Source organism: Myotis yumanensis, unplaced genomic scaffold, assembly GCF_028538775.1.
Source record: "Myotis yumanensis isolate MYYU_CA2020_CCGP unplaced genomic scaffold, mMyoYum1.0.hap1 SCAF_1, whole genome shotgun sequence".
NCBI lineage: Eukaryota > Metazoa > Chordata > Mammalia > Chiroptera > Vespertilionidae > Myotis > Myotis yumanensis.
The window spans coordinates 70,536,306-70,560,397 of record NW_027223752.1 but is presented as its reverse complement, the minus strand read 5'-3'; the positions used below and the strand labels follow the sequence as shown (position 1 = coordinate 70,560,397).

Sequence of the window (24,092 nt, the reverse complement as noted above, 5' to 3'; positions counted from 1 at the left end):
TGTCCATCCCCCACCCGTGAGCCAGCTTTCCCTTGTGCTTCCACAGCCACGGCCTGGCAACACCGACCAGGAAACTGAAGAGCAGCAGCACTTCCAGAACATTTTCAGGCAAATAGCGGGCGATGTGAGTACCTCCAACTCCAGCTCCCACAGACACGCCTCACACGACCAGTTACTTCATCGTCATTCAGTAGCGGTCATCTGGGTGGAAACGGGGTATGTGTGGGTGCACAGACATCCACAAGTCAAGTCCTTGAGTTTTGGACAAACACACCCATGGGGTGGCTCAGAGGCCTTCTGGCTGAGCTGCCCACTGCAGTCTTGACAGCCCGGGTGCAATGTCCGCCTTCCACAAAAAAGCCCCGCCTCCCTACGGCAGTAGCACTGACAGGGACTGTACAGACAGGGGCAGCCGGAATTCATTTTGCAAAGCCTCTCCTCAGCAGCTCTGTCTCTTGAACGTGACTCCCCTCCCTTCCTGCTCAGGACATGGAGGTCTGTGCAGACGAGCTCAAGAACATCCTGAACTCAGTTGTGAACAAGCGTGAGTGGCTCCAGCTGTCTGTGCGGGATGGTGGGCAGGTGTGCGTGTGTGTCATCTGAAAGTAGTTCCTCTTCTCCATACCTCCCAGATAAGGACCTGAAGACACAAGGGTTCACGCTGGAGTCCTGCCGTAGCATGATTGCTCTCATGGATGTATCCTTCCTGCCACCCTTCCCAACCCTCAGGGGGCCAGGGCAACAATGAGGGGTGCCCAGTCAGGCAGAGGGGCCCAAAATCACACCCAAGGAAAAGCCTTAGGGAGGTCCTGAGTCAGAACTTCCAGCTGCTGGTCTGAACGGGGCTATTGGAGGAGGTGCACGTTGGGAAGGCCATTGGTTGTGACCAGCCCCTGGGCCCTGCTCTTACCTCAGGCTGGGATTCTGCCTGGGCCCTGGCCAAGGAGGCAGGTTCCCTGGGTCACAGACACTACCTTTGATTGGGGAGGTTTGGCGGGGAGGGTTAAGTACAGGACAAGGCATTAATACAGGACAGTGGCTAGCATATCCTGGGCAGAGCCTTCCTATGGGTCTACCTTCCCTGCAGATCCTTCTAGAAACCCCCTCCCAATCCCAGAGGATTTTGCTATGTGTACCCTGTAGCCCTGACCTTCCTCCAGACAGATGGCTCTGGGAGGCTGAACTTGCAAGAGTTCCATCACCTCTGGAAGAAGATCAAAGCCTGGCAGGTGGGGAGAGAGAACCAAGTGTGGGAGTGAAGGAGGAGATTGAGTCTGGGGTTTAGTGTGAAACCACTGACCTCACATTTCCTATTGCCAGAAAATTTTCAAGCGCTACGACACAGACCAGTCCGGCACCATCAACAGCTACGAGATGCGAAATGCAGTCAACGATGCAGGTGCTGGGAAAGGGGGTGGTGGTGGCTGGGGATGTGGACTGGAGCTGGTGGAAGCCAGAATGGGAAGTGAGGACTAGGCCACAGGGCGCTACTGGAGAAAGGGAGGAGAAAGGGCTTCTCATGGTCCTTTCCCAAGAGGCAGGGACAATAGAATGCAGGCCTAAGGACTGCAGCTCTACTTCCTCCTCTCAAGTGCTCCCTCCACAGGATTCCACCTCAACAGCCAGCTCTACGACATCATTACCATGAGGTATGCAGACAAATACATGAACATTGACTTTGACAGCTTCATCTGCTGCTTCGTCAGGCTGGAGGGCATGTTCAGTAAGTGGGGGCTGCCACCCCGCTCTCCTGTGCCCTTCCCGCCCCCTCCCGCAGTGAGAGCCGTGGCTGATCATCCTGTCTACTCTGTCCGGGATGAACAAAGGTGAAGGCCCTCTTTAGGCTCAGAATGGGCTGGCAAAGGGAGGGCTATAGGTGACACTCTCCCTGGCAGAACATGGTCCTCGTAAGAGAAGTTACAGTAGTAGAGGGAGAGCGAGCCTGTATTCCTTCTTCCACACAGGAGCTTTTAATGCATTTGACAAGGACGGAGACGGCATCATCAAACTCAGCGTTCTAGAGGTAAAGCCTGCAAGCAGTACACTCCCCTTGTACCTTAAAATTCAAGGTGGAGTCCATGAGGCAGACTGGACCAGGGGGCTCTTCACTTCCCAGTGGTGTGGAAGGATGGGGTAGGAGAGGAACAGAAAGGGAAGCCCAGTGGGGAATGCGGCTCTTGGGGAATGTACACACCAAAGGGTCCTCATTCCTAAATTGACTTTACGCTGGGAAACATGTACCTTCCCAGGAGAGATCTAGGGGAGACTGCTGCTGCTTCCTATAAAATCTTCCCAGGCTGAGCCTTTCCCCTACCCTGTGAGAGGCCGAGGGCTGGACTCCGTTCTTGTTTGCATTCTGATCTTGGGACTTCCTCTTTCAGTGGCTGCAGCTCACCATGTATTCCTGAACCAAGCTGGCCTCAGCCAAGGCCGTGCGGGATCACTCAGGATGTTTCACCCAATACAGCTAGAACCACTTACCTCAGAGGTTGCGGTAGCTGCCTCCAGGCGCCTCATCGGTCTTGTTCCTCCTCTACTTCACTACCACTCAGCCTCAGGGCATCTGTCCATCTGTCTCGCCCAAACTAACCCTTTAGTTAAGGAACTTTGTCCTTTAACTGGTGGCAAGTGTCTGTCTGCCTCAGCTAGTTGTAGCTCAGTGGAGATTTGCTTGGAACCTGAGCAGCCTCAGCTCTGAAGCAAATGCTCTCCTTAGCGGCAGTGCCCTGGGCTGTTCACAGAAGCCTTAGCCAATGGCAATCAGTACCTCCTGTGCTGGATCCCTCTACCACTCACTGGACAATCACCAAACAAGCACTGGTTCTGTCTGATGGTTTCAGGGTGGGCCTGCTCTGGAGGAAACAAACTCAGTGACAGAGAGCTGGATACTGTGGGTTGTGACTCATAAGTTTGGCTGCATTCTGAAAAAAAGCAGATCTAAATAAAGGCAGGTTCTATTGTGTTTGTTTTCTCACATTTAGGTATCAGCCATGGGCTGAATAGCTTCCAATCCTACATTCACGTAGAGAGAGCCCAAGTTTCATTATACAATGAAAAACACACACATACACAAATAAACCCCGAATCCCACTTTAATCATACCTATTTGTGTTTCTTGGGCATAGAAATCACTCAGATATATGAGGAAATGGAGGGGAATGGCTCTTGGTATACAGAACAAGAATAAGTGGGTCACCCATAACTGCAGGGTCACTTACCCTATATAATAAAAGCCTATATGCTAATTGTCCATCCAACCATTTGACCAGTCGCTATGATGCGCACTGACCACCAGGGGGCAGATGCTCCGACTGGTAGGATAGCTTGCTGCTGGGGTCCAGCCGATCTGGACTGGGTGAGATGGGCTGGACATGCCCTGGAGCCCTCCAGCGGTCCTTCCTGGCCCCGATCGTGCACCAGTGGGGGTCCCTCGGCCTGGCCTGCGGGGATCGGGCAGAAACCGGCTCTGTAACATCCCCCGAGGGGTCCCGGATTGCAAGATGGTGTAGGCCAGGCCAAGGGACCCCACCAGTGCACAAATCCATGCACCAGACCCCTAGTGTAAGTATAATGGAGCAGAAATGTAGTTTTTAATCTTAGCTCCTCCATTAATTAATTGGCCTCTGTGTATGACCTTGACAAACTTATCTGGCCCATGGTCTGTGGCTTATCTATATCATCTTGTGTTTTCCACCCAATTTTCTTCTTAGTCTCTATACCAACATGGAAAAGAAGGGGTTGGCTAGGAATGTGCAGATAAGATAACAAAAGTAAACAATTTGTAAAAGTACTTTATTTTCCTCTTGTATTTGCTTTGTATCTTGCTTTTACAAAGTTATGAAGTTCACAGGTTTATACCAAAATGTAAGAAGTCTAAGCTGTTTGCTTATAAACATTTTTGCAGTCAAATGTCATCTGATTTCATTTTTCTAATCCATATTCAATATAAAAAATTCAAATACCAGGCATGCTAGAGCAGCTCTAGGCAGGAAGAAGATCTTCAATAGCCTTTCCTCTTTGACTCCCCTCTTTCCCAATCCCATTGGGCTACTACCTTGAATTTAGAGCAAACATGGGAAATTTTGGTGCATGTGACCCAGCAGGGCCCCATACCTGGGCGTTGGAGGTGAGGTTAGGGATTAATGTCTGATAAGCAGTAGGTGTGGTTTACATCATCATTTCACATCCACTGGCACATGGGACTCAGTATAGCCCAAATCGCCACCACAGCTCCTATTCCTAGTCCTTAGACAGCTCCTTTGCCATCCTGAGGGTCCTGATGATATGGGGAAGGGACGGATCACTATCATCAATGTGGCAGGCCTGGCCTTCACAGCAATTCTGAAAGCTCTCCTTTAGGCAACAAGAACAAAATCTGTCCGTCAGTGTATATTAATGGCAGTTATTTGAGCAAATCAAGGGGAACATGCTGTTCAAATACCACATCGCAATATACTTTGATCTCCCCTTCAATGAATTCTCTTCCATAAAACATACCATACCATTCCACTAAATGTTGTACACCTACTCCCACCAAACCATCCACATACCTAGTCACTGAATTTGTCCACTGTATAATCTACCCCCCAAGACCCCCAAAAAACAAAAACAAAGAAACCTTTGTTAAGCAAATAATCACTTAAACAGCAATGATTTTGCCTATAACTTATAGGTAGGTCAGGAGCTAAACACTCAATTGCTAACTCTTCTGAGACAGAAAAAACTTCTCCCCACAAAAGCAGGAGTGTGGTAGCAATAATGTTCTCTTCAAGTAGCATCAGATCAAAATTAATTCTTTGCTCTTAAGAGTTTTGTTTGCATTGTGTTTAATCGAGTAGAAGCGTATGCCAAAATACATTTTGAACCTGATTAAAACTTTAGGATAAAACTTGAAGTGACTGATATTATATCAGAACAAACTGCCATTAAAACACTAGCACACGCACACAAAAGGATTTATACCAGGGTCTCCTCGGCTTCTAGCCGCTAGAAGTAGGCACACATAATTAAAAAACAACGTTCTAAAAAATGGCCTCCGACTCCTGATAAGAAATGTCAGGTTCTGTCAGGTCATGTAACGGTTTCCTTTCTTCATAAAGTACTATATCAGAGTTTATGCAAACCCCTGAGCCACAGCTCTTCTCTGAGGGCGACAGAGGGCTAGAATCAGTCAGGACATCAAAGAAGACTTAAAAATGGCCAAAATTCTACATAACTTTCAAGACACTTTAAAGCAATAAGCATACATAAGCAGCCAAGATGTTTATGGTGCATTTATTTCTAAACAGAACTAGAACAGTGTGTTTAGGATAACACACTAACCTGATGTTAAATTTTACACATGCTTAAAACAAAAACATTATTGCTACTGCTTCAAAGGACATTTCTACGAAATGAGGAAAAGTATTCCAAGTACAGGTGCCCATCCGTATACACATGTACAAGGATCATTCAAATACACAACGGCAGGCAGACTGTGCACAACTCCACCGAAGTGAAACCCAAACTGATTCTCACTGACTCTACCTGCAAAGGTTCCCCTCACTTGCCCAGCACCTGCCCTACAAAGCTCACCACTCTCGTCTTTGCAGACACGTCCTCAGGCAGGACAGAAGGACACCTGTGCACCTGTGCATGCAACTTTCTTAGCACACTCCCCAGCCATCTGAGAAATGCTGCTTCACTACCCAGAGAAAAATGCCAGGTTTGGCAATAAGTCCAAATTCGCTTTCCTGGGAATTTACCATTCCCAAACCCACAGAACAGCCTGGCTTCTCTGGTCACCTGTACCGGAAATGGGGGTAGAGGTGGGAAAAGCTTCATAATCTCATAGAGAAACAGCACAAATAGTCTTGATACAATAGGATTAACTCTGGTCTCTCTCAAGTGTCATGTAAACCTCAATAGTGTGGTTAACAAAAAAGTTTTCCCATTCACAAAGACAGAAGTAAATAGCTTGTGGGGCCATTCATTATCTAGTAGTAGCTCCTTTAGTAGGTCTTAATCTTTTGGATCCAGTAAAAATCATTAGAGCCTTCCCTGGAAAAAAAGGACACATACTTCGTCTTGCATACAATTTCAGGGGGTTCGCACACCCTCCTGAAACCTATCCATGAATCCCCAGTGAAGTCCTCCTGCCCTAGAGCCAGAGTGAAGGAGGCATGTGAGCAGATGTGTGTGCGCCGACAGGAGAGGGGAGAAACCTGGATGCTCTGCAATCCTAGAACATAGTAGGGGCCGCATCCCAAAGCGTGGCTGTGTGCACCGTGCTGCTCTCCCTTCCTCTATCTCCCTGAAGAACCTTTCAAAGTGAACCCAGAAACAAAAGAATGGAAAGCAACACGTCTACAGCTTCTCTTCGGAGTCCGGAGAAAAGCCCAAACCAAGCAGTCTCACTAAGGCTTTGTTACTGTGGCTGCTCTCAATGGACAGGTGGTCTTTAACTTCACCAGATTCCACTCTTTCTTCCCAACTAGTGGAGAGGTGAGGGCAAGACAATGGTTTTAGAAATCAGTTCCTAAGAAGCCTGCTGAGGCCCTAAAAACTGAATTCAGATGCTTTATCCTAACTCCCCTATCTTGGGGCTGCAGGTGAGTGCAGCGCATTCTGTAGGTTTCAATCCCACAGCAGCTTGGAGAGTCAGAAACTGCAAAGGGAGGTCAAGGCTGCACCTCCAGGTCAGACAGCCCGGCAACCCCGCAGCAGTGATGCCCAGGTCTCACAGCACCACTGCACATGGACAGTAGGTCTGTGTGCTGCCCTGAGCCAAGCACTCCAGCAAACCTTGCAGAGGGTCGCCGGGGAGCACTGTCCGTAAGGACTTGCCATTGTGTGATCTGCTGTCTCAACTCCTAAAATAGTCAGCTGAGCAGTCAGTCTAGCTGCTAAAAACCTACTGTCTTCCTTTACATTTAAAGCCAGCTCTGTCATCTACAAAGCAAAAGAATACTGACACACACACTAAACATAATTGTTCAGAAGAAAACTATTTGCTTCCAATTTAAACACCCAGTTATTACAAGCAGAAAAATTAAAACTGATCCTAAAAATCTAGCATTTGAACAAACTGGTACTTAAAGCTTGACTACAAGTTTAAACCATCATAAGAACATAAAGTAAAAATCACAAACTGAAATCAGTAAAACAACATGATTAGGGTCAAATCAGGTAACCAATTCAGATCTGCATCTTTAATAGACATCTGGAGAACACCAGTAGCATAAATTACCATATGCCATGCTGTCCCAGGAGTATGGTTCCTTAAAATCTGACAAACCTCCAGCAAGATCTTAAAGTGTAACCTATCATCCCACAGAGCTGCTCAGACTTACCCTAGTGGTAAGTCTGACTGGTAATCACTTTCTCCTTCCCCGCTTCACAGGGGAAGGGAGGAGAGTGGCCAGTGTGAGGGGCCAATGTGAAATTCGTTCAACTAATGACTTCCCAACATGGGAGGCAAAAAACTTCATGAATCAACTTTACTTTCATCCTCAGCATGTCGTTCAATGTGTCCTGTAGCATCCTAGGAATAAAGGGAAAAGGGCCCATGAGAGAGAAGTTGGCAGGAAAAGACAAACTGCCACGCAAGGAGAGCTTCCTGGGTACATTCTATGATCTACACATGAAAGGCAGTTAGGACCCAGCATTCTTCATTTGAAACCTCATTATGCTATCTCTGAAATCTATGAGTAATAATAAAAAGAAAAAGCCCTCGGCTCTCCCAATCTATAATAATAAAAGCGTAATATGCTAATTACACTGGACGTCCTTCCAGACAACCTTCTGGACGAAGCTGGGGCTGTGAGGGAAGCCTGGATCCTGAGAGCCAGAGGGAAGCCGGTGGGGGCAGCTGGAGGAAGGAAGGCCTACTCTTGCACGAATTTCGTGCATCGGCCCTCTAGTTTATTATAATTCTGAACATTCTAATGAGGCAAAAGGTTTCCAAACCCTGCTCCCAGGGGTCAAATGAACTCAGGGTGACCTCAAATCCCAATGTACCTGTTTGGATCCTTTCCTAGCAGTAAAAAAAGCATCACAGTTCTTCCAGCGACATTTCAGAGTCTGAAAGTTCGGATTTGTATGGTCTGTCAGCAAATGTTGTTTTAAGTGATCCACAACGCCAAATATCAGAGAGCAACCATGCCACTGGAGAGAAATAAAATGAAAAAGTTAAAAAGGGTACCAGAAACATGCAAATAGACCATTCCTATTTGTATACCATAAATTTAATGGAAACAAAAAATAAGCCCCTTATTATTTAATTTATTCTTGCCTAACAAAACAAAGCCAGAGACAACCAAATTAATGATCAATATGACAAGGAACCTTGAAAAGACTGGGAAGTCTTCTAACATTTTGGTATTTTAAGAAGGCAAAGCACTAAGTTAGCCAGTACATTGTTAAGTTAATAAATATGTATAGACAAGTTACCATAAAATTCAGTTTATATCATACTTATTCTTTATCTTGCCATCATAAAATGAGTTTCTTTGTCCATTTATTTAAAAAGACAAAGAGTGTTCCTGTGATACTGAAAGGGCTGTTTTGAACAATTCTAAGAACTGCTGACGTGTAAACTTAAAGGTAAAAGTGCCTGATTAAAAAGAAAAAAAATTTGTGGAAATATGTGCTGTAGAAAACTGTTTGCCATGGAAGCTGGCTTTCCACAAATCTTATCACCTGAATCACAGTATTGTGACCATCTACTTTTTTTTTTAACTATGATTTTACTTCTCAATGTGACTAGATTCCAATCATTAGTCAGAAAGCATAAGGACTCTTTGTCTTGGCTTGTTCCCTACAGGCTTGCTTGTAATACATCTTAACATGTTCATTTCTAAAATGTAATACAAATTTGAGCACTTCCTGTCAGTACCTCCCATCTCTCTAGCTTTAAAACCAGACAGTATTTTCCCCATTTCTCTAGATAACCTAACTCTGTATTTGTATACTCTGCATCCTGTTATACTAGATTTGCTTTTCTTCAATAAGAAGACTAAAAAGCAAACAGTAACATGTAAAAAGCTGCAAAGGAATTAAGCTGTGGACAAGCCCAAAATCAAATTTTAAAATAGAGTTTATTCCATCAAACTGAAAAGAAGGTTAGGGTTTGGGGGGAGGGGGAGAATTCAGTGTCATAAACTTTTCTTTGGTCACTGATATTAGAACTGATGAAACAAATTAAGGCTTATAAGGGATAAGTGTGAACATTTTGAGGGTTAATCACCTGCACCCACCCCAAAATAAAAACTACGCAATTTAGCCTAGAAAGCTGAAGTTTAACACTTCAAGAAGACAAATTTTTATTTGCCTATCCCCCCAAAACCAATGAGAACACAAACCAAAATATTAATATGTGTAATCGGTAAGGAATGGATGTAGATTGGGCAGGTCAGGGAAATACACACTTTTACTTTTTCATATACTTATGCACTGTTGATATATTTGTAAGAATGTACTGATTTTATAATAAAACAAAATAAAAACCACCCGGTAGATAACCCGAGTGGAGGGTATTTAAATATACTTCATTTCCAATCTTAAAACAGATTTTCCATTAAAGAAATATAGAAAAGCATTAATGTATGTTTTTAAAAAATAAGCTTCCTTGTCCTACAGTGGAATGCATAAAGTGGGTGCTCAAACAGAAAAAAGCTACACTGATGACAATGAAGGTCTATGAATTAGCCTGGAGTTAAGCAACTCCGAACAGTTTCACTCCTTACCCAGCAGCGGTAATTCTGCATCAGATTTAGCCTCACGGCCTGAATACTGCCATCGTAACAGCCAGTATAAATCTGGAGAAAGAGGTTTATCATATCAGACGAATACACACACACCAAAAAACAACTATGAAGCTACTTATAGCAACTTAAGAAAATACTGACATTAAACCAATACCAGTCCCATGGTACAATGGGAAAGTATCCTCTAGCTCTTTTCTTCTAGACCCTTTGACGCTGTGCTCCTTCCAGAGCCGCTCTAGGGACCCTGCCTCACAGCTAAACTGTCAGCTCAGAGGCATCACCTACACTTGAACTGGCGCAGCTCTGGCTTCCACTGTGCATTACGTATTAGGCATCTGTATGTCATTGGAACACAGGGTTCTACTACTCAGAGTCTGAAAAACCATCCATTCTTGTTCAACTTCATAATTTAAAAATAAAATAAGTCAAGGATTAGCAGAGTTAAATGGGCTAGCTAGCTTCTACTTTTAGGCATGCTATATCTATGTCACACTGGCCCAAACTCATGACTCCAATATTCTGTTCAGATCATAATGTCTCTGGAAAAAGCACACTCTTTTTAAAAAAAACATCTTAAATTTATCTTCTACTTAATGGTACTATCAGATTTTTATTGCAATTATTTAGCTATTAATAGAAAATGAAATATTCAACAATATTACTAGGTTTTATCTTGATAACAGTATGCCAAGAAATAGAAAGGCAATCAATAATGAGGCATATCAGAAACAGATGTCATTTTTGGAAGTGACAAGTATTAACATTATTATCAGTTTGTAGAATTTTTAGTAAATACATTCAAAGGCAAATGTGTGGCATGGCAAACAACACTCACCATACTTTTATGGATGGTCATACACATAATCATGTCTTTGTGTCCTCCATAAACTTGCAATCGATCATGGGACTTAGGTGGAGAGAAAAAAACAAAAAGAGGATTAAGGTTACTTACACCTTGTGATTAATAAGCATAGTCCCCGAAGGCCTTTGGCAGGTTTAAAACTATATGTGAGGCACCTGTAGCATTTTTTTTTTTAAATCCTCACCTGAGGATATGTTTTTTGTTTTTGTAAACTGATTTTTAGACAGAGAGGAAGGGAGAAAAAAAAGAGAGAGAGAGAGAGAGAGAGAGAGACATCAATGTGAGAAACATTGATCAGTTGCCTCTACTACATGCCCAGGGATTGAACCTGCAACCTGGCTATGTGTTTGACCAGGAATCAAACCTGCAACCTTTGGTGTATAGAATGGTGCTCCAACCAACTGAGCCACCCAGCCATGGTTCAGTAGCATTTTAACAGAAATATAATCTAGCCTTAGCTGTTTTGGCTCAGTGGCTAGACCATGGGCCGTCGGACCGAAGGGTCCTGGGTTTGATTCCAGTCAAGTGCACCTACCTTGGTTGCAGGCTCCTCCCAGGCACAAGCCCTGGTCAGGGCATGCGGGAAGCAACCAACTGATGTGTTTCTCTCACATGGATATTTCTCTCTGTCTTACCCTCTCTCTCCCACTCTCTCTAAAACCAATTGAAAAATATCCTGGGGTGAGAATTAAAAAAAAAAAAACAAGAAAAAGAAATATGATCTAGCTCTAGCCAGTTTTGCTCAGTGATTAGAGTGTTGGCCCATGGGACTGAAGGGTCTCGGGTTCGATTCCCAGTCAAGGGCACATACCTCGGTTGCTGGCTCAATCCCTAGCCTTGGCTAGGGTGCATGCAGGAGGCAGCCAATCAATGTGTCTCTCCCACATTGATGTTTCTCTCTCTCCACCCCCCCAGCCCCCCGACTCCTTACCTTCCACTCTCTACAAATCAATGGAAAAATATCATTGGGTGAGGATTTTAAAAAAGAAAAATATACTCTAATGGCAATCTTTCTAATAAGTCCTCCTCCTAAGGGAGAAGCTGGTAATTGGAATTAATACAACCAATTTCTGTAGTTTCAAAGTCTCCAACTTCAAATTGCATTTAGGGAAGTAGATGGGTTTAGAGCAGGGGTGGGCAAATTTTTTGACTCGAGGGCCACAATGGGTTCTTAAACTGGACCAGAGGGCAGGAACAAAAGCATGGATGGATTGTTTGTGTGAACTAATATAAATTCAAAGTAAACATCATTACATAAAAGGGTACGGTCTTTTTTTTTTTTAGTTTTATTCATTTCAAACGGGCCGGATGCGGCCCGCGGGCCGTAGTTTGCACACGGCTGGTTTAGAGACTGCAGTTGCTGCCCAGAAACCATTTAAATTTTGATACCTATGAGGCTGATCACGCATCCCAGAGCAGCGTTTCTGAAAGCACAGTCCGGGAACCAGCTGCTTCATGACTACCTAGAGTGCCTGTGAAGAATGCCGATTCCTGGGCCCCAACCCAACCTTACTATATTAAAATGTCAATATCAAACCTAAGTAGACAGTCTCCCCAAATCATTCAAGCAAAATACTGGATCTAAATTCTACCTGTAATTCGTAGACACGAACAAATTTATCCAGGCAAGCAGTCACCATCACTTTTCCCAGGATGTTCACCACAGTCACTGCATGATTGTGACCTTTATAGATCCGCACGAGCTCCCCAGTCTGCATTGGGAGAGAAAGGAGTCAGTAGACTTTCCAGGTATCTTCCTACTTTGAGATGTATGATTCTCTAATTCTAAAAGTCATAATTCTGAGGCTTCCTGCACAACCACATAGCTACACTAATTATAACAGCTGGGGTACTCTTACAAGCATTTGTTACCCACACAAACTATATGAAATGTATCCTGATGGAGAAAACTTAGTGTCACAGAAAAAGAAGGGTCACAGTTCTATCTGTATGTATTTTATAGCTTCCGAAGTACAGTTGATCCTTAAACAATGCAGGGGTTAGGGGCGCTGGCCACAAGCAGTTGAAAATCAGCATATAACTCTTGACTCCCCTAAAAGTTAAGTTGTCCCTCAGTATCTATGGAAGAATGGGACTAGGACCGTACCCCAATAGCCTAAAGATACCAAAATCCTAGGTTCAAGTCCTCTATATAAAATGGCATAGAATAGTGCATACAGTCAGCCCTCCACATCTACAGATTCATAATCACAGATCGAAGACAGTACAGGTATTTATTGGGGGAAAATCCACATATATATATGGACCCAAGTAGTTCAAACCTGTATTGTTCACAGGTCAACTATATTTTCACTTTTATCATTTCATTGGATCTGGGTAAGTCCCTGAGCACTTGGATTATCCCCAGGTTTACAGACCAGGAACGAGGCTTCAAAGAGTTGCCTCTATGACGTGAGTAGTCTCTCAGCTGTTTTCATTAGTTCTATTTTAAACTATGTATCATATCCACTTTCTTAGGGCCTCAGATGCTCAATTTATCTCGTCTAAATGCAGCATTCAAACTAAACCTTACATAAACATTGAGTCTGTCCCCTATTAAAAATTTTGATGAGGTCAGAATTTCTAGGGTACTCAGTATTATCTAAGAGCGCATGCATAGGGATTATTAGTAAGCCTCTCACTGGAAAAGGGGCTTAATTTACATTGTAAGAGATCTGACGAATCCTTCAAGCTTTAACCACCACTCTACTAAAGATTTCTTTAGGCCAACAGGGCTTACATGAATGTTGTGGGCATGGACTGACTGATCACTGGAGCCACTGAACACAAGGTCATTCACCACCTTAAAGAAAAGAATTCAATGAGTTAGATTCAGTACAAGGTTCTGGGTTTCCTCTGTAACTTGCAATGTAAATTGGTGAATTCTCATTTTGATGAGCATAGACTAGGTATAAAATAAATTTCTCAAATTTTCTGAACTGAAACGCATGTCCTATCACCAGGTACTCTGATGAATTGACAGTGTATATTTGGGTCTGTTACCTCTTCAGAATGATTATAGAGAAGGGCATTAGAATGTATCTATAGTCTATAGTAAAATACACTTTTATTGTTTCTAAGTTAACATATTAAAAATAGCACATCCCTTGGCAACCCAGGCCTGAGGAAAGGGACTGTAACCTCCTTCCACTTTTCAAGATGACTGTGTTCTAAATAAGGCTTCAGACAACACGGAAAACGTCATTCAAACCGTCCACTTGTGCCAGACAGCTGGCTCCTGTTCTGCCCTGTACTTGCCTTCATGCAGAGAATGGTCTTGCTATGGCCCTCCAGGGTTCTGAGGAGGAGTCCATTCCGCGCGTCACGCACACTAATGGTACAGTCGTAAGACCCCACGACCAGCAGCTTTCGGGCACCTTCCTGAGCTGTGGCTAGACAGCTAACTGCCCGAGGGCCATGGCATTCAAAGATTTCAAGTCGTTTGTTGTTCTGAAAAATAAGTCACCATTATACGGAGCAAAAGCAACTTAGCTGGTAAACCTCAAAATCAACTAACCCAAATCACTACCTTAACACAAACTAAATTCTACTACCTGTACTTAAGTTCTCTTACCCATTCCCCAATCTTTAACTTCCCACCTCTGCCATTCCTGTGCCAACTCCTTGTGTTCATGAGTCTCTCCGCCCCATTCCAGTGGGGGCAAACTCTCACCTTATGAGTTCATTTCTAACTTCAACCACACTGTCCTGATCATAATTGGAACCTGGTTCTCTTTTTACGCCCTCCCTCACATTAAGTTAACGATAATGAATGATCCCCTTTTTTCATACTCTTATTTTCTATGTCACAGTCCCAGGAACTCCTTCACTATTTTTTTCCCCCAAAGTTGAGAATGACTTTCTTAGACAATTTCAATAAGAGTCTGTCCTCCACCTCTCTGCTATTCTGATGTTCCTGACTTCTAGTTCTATGGCATCTTTCAGGACATCTTCTAGTGGAGCACAGAAGCCTTTGTATCAGTCAGAGTCCCATGGTCACATCCTGAATTCCCAAAACATTCCTTTCTCTCAGATCTCAGACTTGTTTCCCTCATCCCCACAACAATCTTGTTCATAAAGTCTCCCACTTCCCCAAAACCTCAAAAAATGTACTTGAGGTGCATGCATGGGGTAAAACTCCCAGAAACTAAATAAGCACAGAGCAGCACAGCTGGGGGCCTGCAGAGCTAAGCAACGATTTCAGCCACCCTGAGGTGCTAGGGAGACAGACTGAGAGTTCAGCCCATGGGTGGAAAACCCTGGTAAACTGCCTTGGCTTTCAAGCACAGCCTTCTAGGAGTTCGGCAAGGCTTCAAAATTCACATCTCTGCAGAGTCTCAAATCTCTGCCTTGAGGTCCATCTTCTCTGGTTTTTCAACCATTTAAAGACTATTTGAATTTCTTGTCATCATCTTTCAACTAAGATGCTCCTGACTTCTATCTACCTTCAATACATTAAACTAATAAAAGAGAAAAGAATTAGGTAATTATCAAATTTCATTGATTAAAATAGTTTGAATTTATTCTTTCTTCTTTATTTCTATTACCCTAACCAAATCTAATCTAGGCTATTAGCACTTCACATCTGGAATGCAAAAACCTTCACTAATTACCCTTCTGTAGTCTATTCCTATCAAGTGAACCAAATAACTTGGTGCTTGAGTATATGTGCTAGCTTCTTAAAGACAGAAACCATGATGTATTTTACAACTCTTATATGAATGATACTATAATTGGGTATAACATAGTAAACATTCTAATATGTCTACCATGCTGCTAAAAGATGACAAGATGACCTTGAGATATAATGCTACAACATAGTAGTAACCAAACCCATCAATTCCATCTCTTAGATTACATCTCTTATCCATTCTCTTCTCTTCATCCTTGGTCTAACCCAGCGGTCGGCAAACTGCGGCTCCCGAGCCACATGCGGCTCTTTGGCCCCTTGAGTGTGGCTCTTCCACAAAATACCGACTTCTGCGCATGGGCCACGAAGTTTCAATCACAATGTACGTGTGTGCCCGCATGTGGTTATTTTGTGGAAGAGCCATACTCAAGGGGCCAAAGAGCCGCATGTGGCTCGCGAGCCAGTTTGCTGACCACTGTAACCTTTCATGTCAGCTTCCGTTAGAAAGACTCCCAAATGGTCTCCCTGCCTCTACTATTACCAATATTTTCCAATCTTATCAACTCCAGAGTGACTTTTTCTAAAATACAAATTGGATCATGTATCTCATATGTTAAAACCTACAAAGCGGCCCTAACCGGTTTGGCTTGGCGGATAGAGCGTTGGCCTGCAGACTCAAGGGTCCCAGGTTCGATTCCGGTCAAGGGCATGTACCTTGGTTGCGGGCACATACCCAGTGGGGAGTGTGCAGGAGGCAGCTGATCGATGTTTCTCTCTCATCGATGTTTCTAACTCTCTATCCCTCTCCCTTCCTCTCTGTAAAAATCAATAAAATATATTTTTAAAAAAACACCTACAAAATGAAGTCCAACTTCATTAGCAAAGCACACAGGGTCATCAAGACTTGGTCCCTACTCATTTCCTAAGCCTCATCCTGGGGCCTAGCACATAACAGATGCTCAATAAAGGTTCGCTCAACAAATGAATCTATCTTTGAGTTAGGAAAGGATGAGGTCACGTGGGCATGAAGACAAACATCTGACTTAGTTCACGTTACAGAACAGGCTACCCTCATGAAACCCAAATCAGTTCCAAACCACATCAGTGTCATACTCAAAGGAATTTAAGCTCATTTTTCAGGGTGTCATTCCTAAAAATGAGATAGACTAGTTTAATTTGTGACTCATTATTAGGCTCCAAATCATCAGGCTTGGTTTAATTTAGCAGAGTTACATTTTGGTCCTGGCACACTTGGGTCTGTACAGACAGAATGCAGGATCTTATATCACCTACACCCAATGATAACAGTTTTTGAGTAGTGGTTAATCCATTGCTTTCTCACGTAAGAAAACAAGAAAATGTCTATCTTCCGCTTCTTCCCCAACAAGTTTCCATTTCTTTCCACACACATCTCACACTATTTTCAAGTGGCATAGGAACTCAGCCTTCTCTCCCCAACCACTAACCTCTATGTTGAAGGTGACCACAGTGCCATTTGCTAGTCCTGCATAGAGGATTCGCCATCTACTGTGAAGGCAGAGGACTCGGTCGTCCAGCTGTAACTGCTCCAAACACTCTCGCGTCTGATAAAAGTACACAACACCGAATCAGCAGAGGTTAAGCAAGCAAAATGTGAAACCCCCTTCTGAAAGCAGAGTATGAAATGATTTTATGAGGAAGAATCATCATCTATTTTATAGAAGGCCATCTTAGATATTTTTTCTCCTTTGAAATATGTGGCCAAAGACTCTCAAGCTGTAGGTAATAACAAAAACAAATGTAAATTCTATAATGTTACCATATTCCTAACATGGAATGTAGAAATTCTTCAAAGGGCACTAGGAATGGAGTATTAACCTCTTAAATTAAGTAGCCAAAGAAAAAGTTAAAGCTGTATTTGACATCTAAAAGGAAAATTATATTGTATATGTAATAGCATTAATGAAATATGTGCTTTCCTGCAATTGATTCTCTATTTTAATAGCTCCCAAGTATCTTGTCAGGTTACCCGATCCATAATTACCCATGACTTTAAAATATATAGAACCCCAAGCTTCACATCCAATCCCTAGATTCTAATTCAGTAGGCCCTAGATTATGTATTTTTTAAAATGTCCTTAGCAATTTTGATGCATATCCAGATTAAACAAACACTGTTTAATCTGACCTTCAAGAAACAATTTTGATAAATTTCCAGAACTGGGTTATATTAGCAACTTTAATTTCCTAGAACCTAGAATAGGCCCAATAACACACTAAGTGCTCAAGATTTGTTGTTAATAATACCAAGCAACTAAATGCCCAAGTATATCTTTTAAAACAGGTTTGGACAGAGATGGTAAAATTAAGATGGTTTTAAGTGGGTAGGATGTGACAAGCTGTGGGTAGAATGAAAAAGTTGTAGGCTGTGAAAGCCCTTGTTTTCTTCTCCCACTCTTCTCTCATACCTAAGAGAGTCAGTCTTTTAAATTTCTCCCAGAAAATTACAAATATAAATGCCACACATGAAGTTGTAAAAAAAAAAAAAAAAAGACAGTAACTGTTGCCTCTGATTAGTGCAATCTCTTTGTAACTTTATAGAGGAAATTGAATTCTATATAATGATTTTTAACAAAAGAACTATTGGCACATGCAACATGAACTTCAGATATTATGGTGAGCTAAAGCTAATACAGGCAGTGTTGTTTATTTTGATGAAGTTCAAGCACAAACTCTTTAATGATAGATGCAGAGAGAAAGTGGGAAGAAAGAAGCATCTGTCTCAATGTCTCCACTCTACATAGTATACATACAGTCAAAGCCGGTCAATATTATCACTTTTGATTTCTCTGAACCCACTTGCCTTAACATTGTAGCAGCGAATGGTGTGATCACTGGAACCAGTGTAAAGGGCAGCATTCTTCCCGGAGGTTTGAGTAACCAGGAGGCAGTTCACTTTCGAAGTATGGCCCTCAAAGACGCCAATGCACTTCCGACTCTAAAGTCAAGCACAGATCAGATTCTTACTTATGGGTATAGAAGGATCAGATACTGCCTTTCCTCAACAAAAAAATGCTAGAACATAACAGTTCGCTGCTGCATCCTCAGTGCCTAGGAAAGTGCCTGGTACACAAACAGTGCTCAGTAAACATGTGATCAATAATGCCCAGCAAATGGCCACATGCAGTAAGGTACTTCCAACTATGTTAGCTGAGTCATACCAAAAAAATACTTAGGGCAATTCACTCTAAGGTTGGTAAGAATTTTAATTAATGCCTAGGGCAAGGCTGTCCAACACATAAACCAAAGATCTACCAAATCCAAACTGAGGCTAATTACCCAGACAAATCCCTGCATTTGATTCAGTAGCTTATGAAAATGCTCCATAATAGTCTAAGACATGTCAAGTGTCTTCACAGGTCCCAGTGGTCCAGGTATGGTTTCATAAGGGGACAGCCTAATAGTTATCTGTGCTATCTCTGAGATCTATTTAGAATGTACACATATAAAGGGTGTCCCAAAATTCACGCAAAAAGTAATTTTGATAGAAAACACAGGTTTATAATTAAAAATTGTAAATTTTTTATTGATTCATAAAGTATACAGTATAGGGTTATGTATGAAATAGCATAACGGGTAAATGTCCTCCACGGCTTTGCTGGCACATACGCACTCTTTTGTTGAAATTTTTCATGACCGTTTTGCATAAATGTGGCTGAATTTTGATGAGGCTCATTTTCATCTTGATGGCTTGGTTAATCGTCAAAATTGTCGCATTTGGGGTTCAGAAAATCCACGAGTGATTGTTGAGAAACAAATGCATCCACAACGTGTCACTGTTTGGTGTGGATTTTGGGCTGGAGGCATCAATGGACCATTCTTCTTCGAAAATGCGGCTGCTCAGGCAATAACAAAAGAGTGCGTATGTGCCAGCAAAGCCGTGGAGGCCATTTACCCGATATGCTATTCCATACATAACCCTATACTGTATGCTTTATGAATCAATAAAAAATTTACAATTTTTAATTATAAACCTGTGTTTTCTATCAAAATTACTTCTTGCGTGAATTTTGGGACACCCTTTACATATACTTATTTTGCAATTCAGAGTTAGAGCCAATCCCCCAAACCTTACACTCATACTTCCTGGTTCCATTGCTTCTTTCCTTCAGTCATTCCTTTAGCCCCTCAGGTTATTAGGCTAAAGAAACCTATATACTTATTGCCTACAGCAAACACATTTTCTTGGTCCATCATCTAATCTTTTGATTTTTCAGGACTTCAACAATTTTAAATACTTTCACAGTTTGTTCGGACAACACAGTGTTCCTAAAGTTTCTTGGCTATCATTATTGATAAACAGATTTAGTTTAACATATACCAAATTCAACACTCAAAAATTCATTCTATGAAAATTCAGAGAAATGGGCATGAGATTATGCTGTGTGTGTGTAGTAGAAGACTGTTGCTCTCTTTAATAACTTGCACAACTAATCAACTATCAGGGAAAATGCCTCCTCTAATACTTCCCCAGTATTCTTTTTACTCCCCTATTACATAGCAGTCATGCAACTGACCTCATCACAAGCTCCAGGGACTGACTAGCCCACGTCTACTGTTGTAGTCCCACCTTCCTTTGCCAAGTGCCAAGTGCTTATTCAGGGAATAATGCACGAGACCCTTGTTTGGTGGTGGGAGGAAAAAGAAACCCCAGCAGCTCCTGGATCTATTTGTGAGCAGGAGGAGAACACCTTAGGAAGAGGTGATACGAAGAAGGTAGAGTGGAGAGACAGAATAAAATCAAGTTCCCAGGGACCCTGTGGAGCAGCTGGACCAACTTTATCTAAAGTTAGTCTAAATCCCACCCATATCTAGACAGCAAATAAATTCCCCTAGTGCTGAGTTGGGAGTTTCTAAAACCTGCAACTACCAAAAGCATTCAAATTGCTGTATCAACTTACCACCAGATTATAAGCTCGCACAGTTTTATCTGCTGAACAGGTATATAGCAAATTCCCAAATATCTGAATTGCATTCACTGCAGCTTGGTGCCCCTCAAAACTCCCTTCTGTGGGCTCATCATCATCTCCTGGCTCTGAAGATATTTCTAGAAAACAAGAATATGTTTCAGAAACATGTCCACTGTGTCTGAAAAGATACTCAAACATTAAAACCATTACATAACATGGTGGCCCCTGAGTTCTCCTTAGAGTCTAGTTCCCGTTGCAAAATACCACAGTTTTCATTAAGATCTTCATTATGAAGATTTCATAGTAAGAGAAAGCAGGGAAGGCCTTTCACTTAAGAAAATGATACTTGTATGAGTTTTTGAGTGATAACGGGAAGGCACCAAATATCTTCACATACAGTTATTTCACTGAGCAAGGCATTATTCTTTAAGCAGTTCTGTCTCAAAGCAAAATCCCCTGGAGCCAATGAAACCTTAATACTAAGTAACTGAATAGATAAGAGAGCCAGGTAAGAAAGATGGGCGTAAGAGACTGAAAAGAAGGACTTGAGGATTTAGGAGTACCATTAACTGCTGGTCAAAGCAATCCTCTTGGTGCTAACTCCTACCCCCTATTCTATAAGTATATTTAAGTAGATTTAAACCCTGGCTCTAACATTTACAAGGCTTTTCTCTGTGGTAATTTAAATAAAACAGAACAACCAAATACCTGAAGAGTTCTTCGATCCTTTTATGGAGGAGATCACGGTCTGAGTTTCTGCCACACTGCAAAACAACAGCAAAAGTCTTCTTAGCATCTGTGGATAGGACAGGTAGTAAAACCTAAATTTTCCTGACTCAAAGTATTGTTCTAATCAATGGGCAAAGTAGCAATGATGAGATCATTTTCCATCTGAAATTTCTATATGGAAGGAAATAAAAGTACAGTAAATATTTATAACACAAATGAGAAAGCAGCAAATCTCCATTGCCAAGTTTTTGAGTCTTCCACATCTGCAATGCCTACAGATTCTCTATAAATTTGATTCTTTTAAAAATTCTGAGTCATAACAAAAAGTTCTATTTCTTTTTTTTTTTAAAGAAAAGAAGAATGGCCCTAGCCGGTTTGGCTCAGTGGATAGAGTGTAGGCCAGCAGACCAAAGGGTCCCAGGATCGATTCTGGGCAAAGGCACATACCTCAGTTGCAGCCTCCTCCCCGGCCCGGGCCCTGGTCGGGGTGCGCGCAGGAGGCAACCAATCGATGTGTTTCTCTCACATCGATATTTCTGTGTCTTTCCCTCTCTCTTCCTCTCTCTCTAAAAATCAACGGAAAAATATCCTCGAGTGAGAATTTAAAAAATAAAATAATGGTCAAACTGTTCTGATTGGACCAATACAACATCCCTACCTTACAGGGATACCATCTTTATAGCGAGTGCCAATCTCACTGGTAGAGCTAACTTCATCACAACCAGAACGAGAAGTTTCTAACGAGTGTTGCTCTGTGCAGTTCCAAATATCCTTCTTTGATGGGCTGTCTGGCTTCTCCTCTCCAGATTCCGAGGAATCAATGGCCACTACTTCTAACTGAGGGTTAGGAAGTTCCAGGACCTCCAGAGAGGAGTCACTATCTGGCTCATCCCTGACACTCTCTTGTTCAAGTCCAGTTCTGCTATCTTCCCAGGTGGAGGTTGTTACTTTCCCTCCTTTAGCTGACTTTCCAGTTTTTACTTTCCTCACAGGCTTAGCAGTAAATACATCCTGCTCGGTGTCACTGTTCTCAGGAACATGGGCGGCTCGCAGAGTCTTCTTCTTCCTAAGTTTCTTCTTTTTCTTGTTCCCCCCGCGTTTCAGCTGATGTCAGAGTAGACTCTGCTTGTTCAGGCTGGTCAGCGAGAGAGAGGGACTCCTTCTCTAAAGAGGTTTCTGAAGCAAAGAACAATCTTGGAAAAGAACTGGTACAGGCTTCAGACCCGCTGTTGCCTTTGGTTGGCTCTTCACCTTCTTTATTTATGCTAGGAAGACCAGCTGATTGGGACGAGAGAACATTTTCCCCATTTCTGGTACTTCCTTGCTCCGCAGAAAGCCTCAGTTCTTGGCTGGGCTCATGGAAATTTTCTGTTAGCTCTGACAAGGACAACGGTGCAGTGAGGGATGCATCGACTGAACGGCGGTCACTGACCTCTCCTGAGGAGAGAAGCAAAAAATGATGGCACCTTTTTGTGTCTGCTATTTACAGTCATAAACTGCAATTATTTGTTACTGGTTGAATCTCTAACAATTAATGACATTTCAATGACATATTAAACCATGGCTTTTAAAGCTGTTCTCTCACCCCTCAATTTCCCATAACCGACATAAATGTCTATTACAGAACTTAGCACACTTTGCCTTGCTCAATCTCACAAATAACATGCATGTTTTATACCCTGCAAAAGCTCCTTATGGGCAGGAATTGTTTCTATCAATCTTTTTTCCTTGTTTCCTATTTGAAATATCCACATACTGAACATCATGTTCTATTCTTAGTAGACACTAAAGTATCTATTTAACCGAAGTGCATTTCTTCTTAATTTTCACTATGCATTTTACCTGTACATCATCCAGTTTAGCTACATACTAGTAATTAAAAAGTCAGTTGACTTAAAAATGTCTATTTTCTTTGACTTAGTTATTTCATGTCTTTAAATTTAAACTGATAAAATAATCACATACTCAAAGACATATATAACATAATGTTACACAGAATCCTAAAAACAAGGGGGGAAAAAAACTAAACATTCAAAGGAGATTATATAAATTGCACATCCAGATTATTATGCAACTTCTCAAATATTATGCAACTAGTAAAATAAAATATTTTAGATGAATTATTTTTATGACACGGGGAAATGATCATGACATATTAAATGGAAAAAAGCCAAGTGATAATGGACTACAATTTGTCCTTTGTGTAAGTCTACATGTAAACACAAACATGTAAGATTTAAAAAAAGACTGAAAGCCCTGGCCAATGTGGCTCAGTTGGTTGAGCATTATCCCATGCACCAAAAGGTAGCCGGTTCAATTCCTGGTCAGGGCACATACCCGCATTGCAGGTTTGGTCCCTGGTTGGGGTGTGTATGTGGGAGGAAACCGATCCATGTTTCTCTCTCACACTGATGTTTCTCTCCTCTCTCCTCTCCCTGCCTCTCTCTCTAAAATCAATAAAAAACATATTTTTAAAAAACTCTTCCCTACTCTGATATCATAAAAAAGACTGAAATAATACAGGTTGTCCCAAAAAAATGTATACACACTTTGAATGATTATAAAGTCAGTGTTTATTAATATACAGTTCATTTTCAAAATTTAAAAGAATCTACAGAAATGAATAATTTTTTTTGTTAATGCCTGTTTTCAAACTGGTGACCATTCTGGTCCAGGCATTGCTGATAACGCAAAGCAATGGAATCGCAAACATCAAGAATCATTTCAGGTAGGGGAGGCCAGGGGATTGTCAAGGGCGGGGGAAAAAAAAGGAAAAAAAAAGGAGACATATGTAATACTCTTTGTAATACTTTAAGCAATAAAAAAAAAAAAAGAATCATTTCAATAAGTATTTGTGCATCCTCAATCCACTGACTGTTGCTGGTTTTATCTTTTATGTATCCCCATTAAAAAAAAAGTCTAGTGGCACTTTAGGATAAATTTTCTTTGTTCAAAGCTTAGTCTGGATTCAAATCAGTAAAACCTGAAAAGGAGTGAAAATTAGGTGAGTGTATACATTTTTGGGGGATACCCTATATGTACAACATATTTCGATTTCTAGTTTCCCAATTATTTACAATGTACATAAATCAGAGGGTTTTTTATTCTTAAATTTTTAAATTGATTTTAGAGAGAGAGAGAGGAAAGGAGATGAAGAGAGAGAAAACATCAATAAG

General features: G+C 41.9%; 2 protein-coding genes across 2 annotated transcripts in view; one reads left to right on the top strand and one right to left on the bottom strand.

Annotated features, from left to right (window-relative positions):
• CAPN3 (calpain 3) overlaps nt 1–4,722 on the top strand; it is a 50,349-nt gene extending 45,627 nt beyond the window's left edge. Inside the window, exons 17-24 of the mRNA XM_070424493.1 lie at nt 47–124; nt 487–544; nt 633–697; nt 1,161–1,229; nt 1,321–1,399; nt 1,607–1,723; nt 1,965–2,023; nt 2,382–4,722. Coding sequence (XP_070280594.1) covers nt 47–124; nt 487–544; nt 633–697; nt 1,161–1,229; nt 1,321–1,399; nt 1,607–1,723; nt 1,965–2,023; nt 2,382–2,408 — 552 coding nt within the window. The 3' untranslated portion in view covers nt 2,409–4,722. The remainder of the gene's footprint in view (nt 1–46; nt 125–486; nt 545–632; nt 698–1,160; nt 1,230–1,320; nt 1,400–1,606; nt 1,724–1,964; nt 2,024–2,381) is intronic.
• The window catches only part of ZNF106 (zinc finger protein 106), a 55,161-nt gene continuing 34,844 nt past the window's right edge, over nt 3,776–24,092 (bottom strand). Inside the window, 13 exon segments of the mRNA XM_070424481.1 lie at nt 3,776–7,522; nt 7,999–8,145; nt 9,726–9,797; nt 10,582–10,653; nt 12,201–12,320; nt 13,349–13,411; nt 13,867–14,058; nt 16,705–16,821; nt 18,081–18,215; nt 20,179–20,324; nt 20,896–20,951; nt 21,575–22,008; nt 22,010–22,353. Of these exon segments, the coding sequence (XP_070280582.1) occupies nt 7,466–7,522; nt 7,999–8,145; nt 9,726–9,797; nt 10,582–10,653; nt 12,201–12,320; nt 13,349–13,411; nt 13,867–14,058; nt 16,705–16,821; nt 18,081–18,215; nt 20,179–20,324; nt 20,896–20,951; nt 21,575–22,008; nt 22,010–22,353 (1,955 nt within the window). The 3' untranslated portion in view covers nt 3,776–7,465.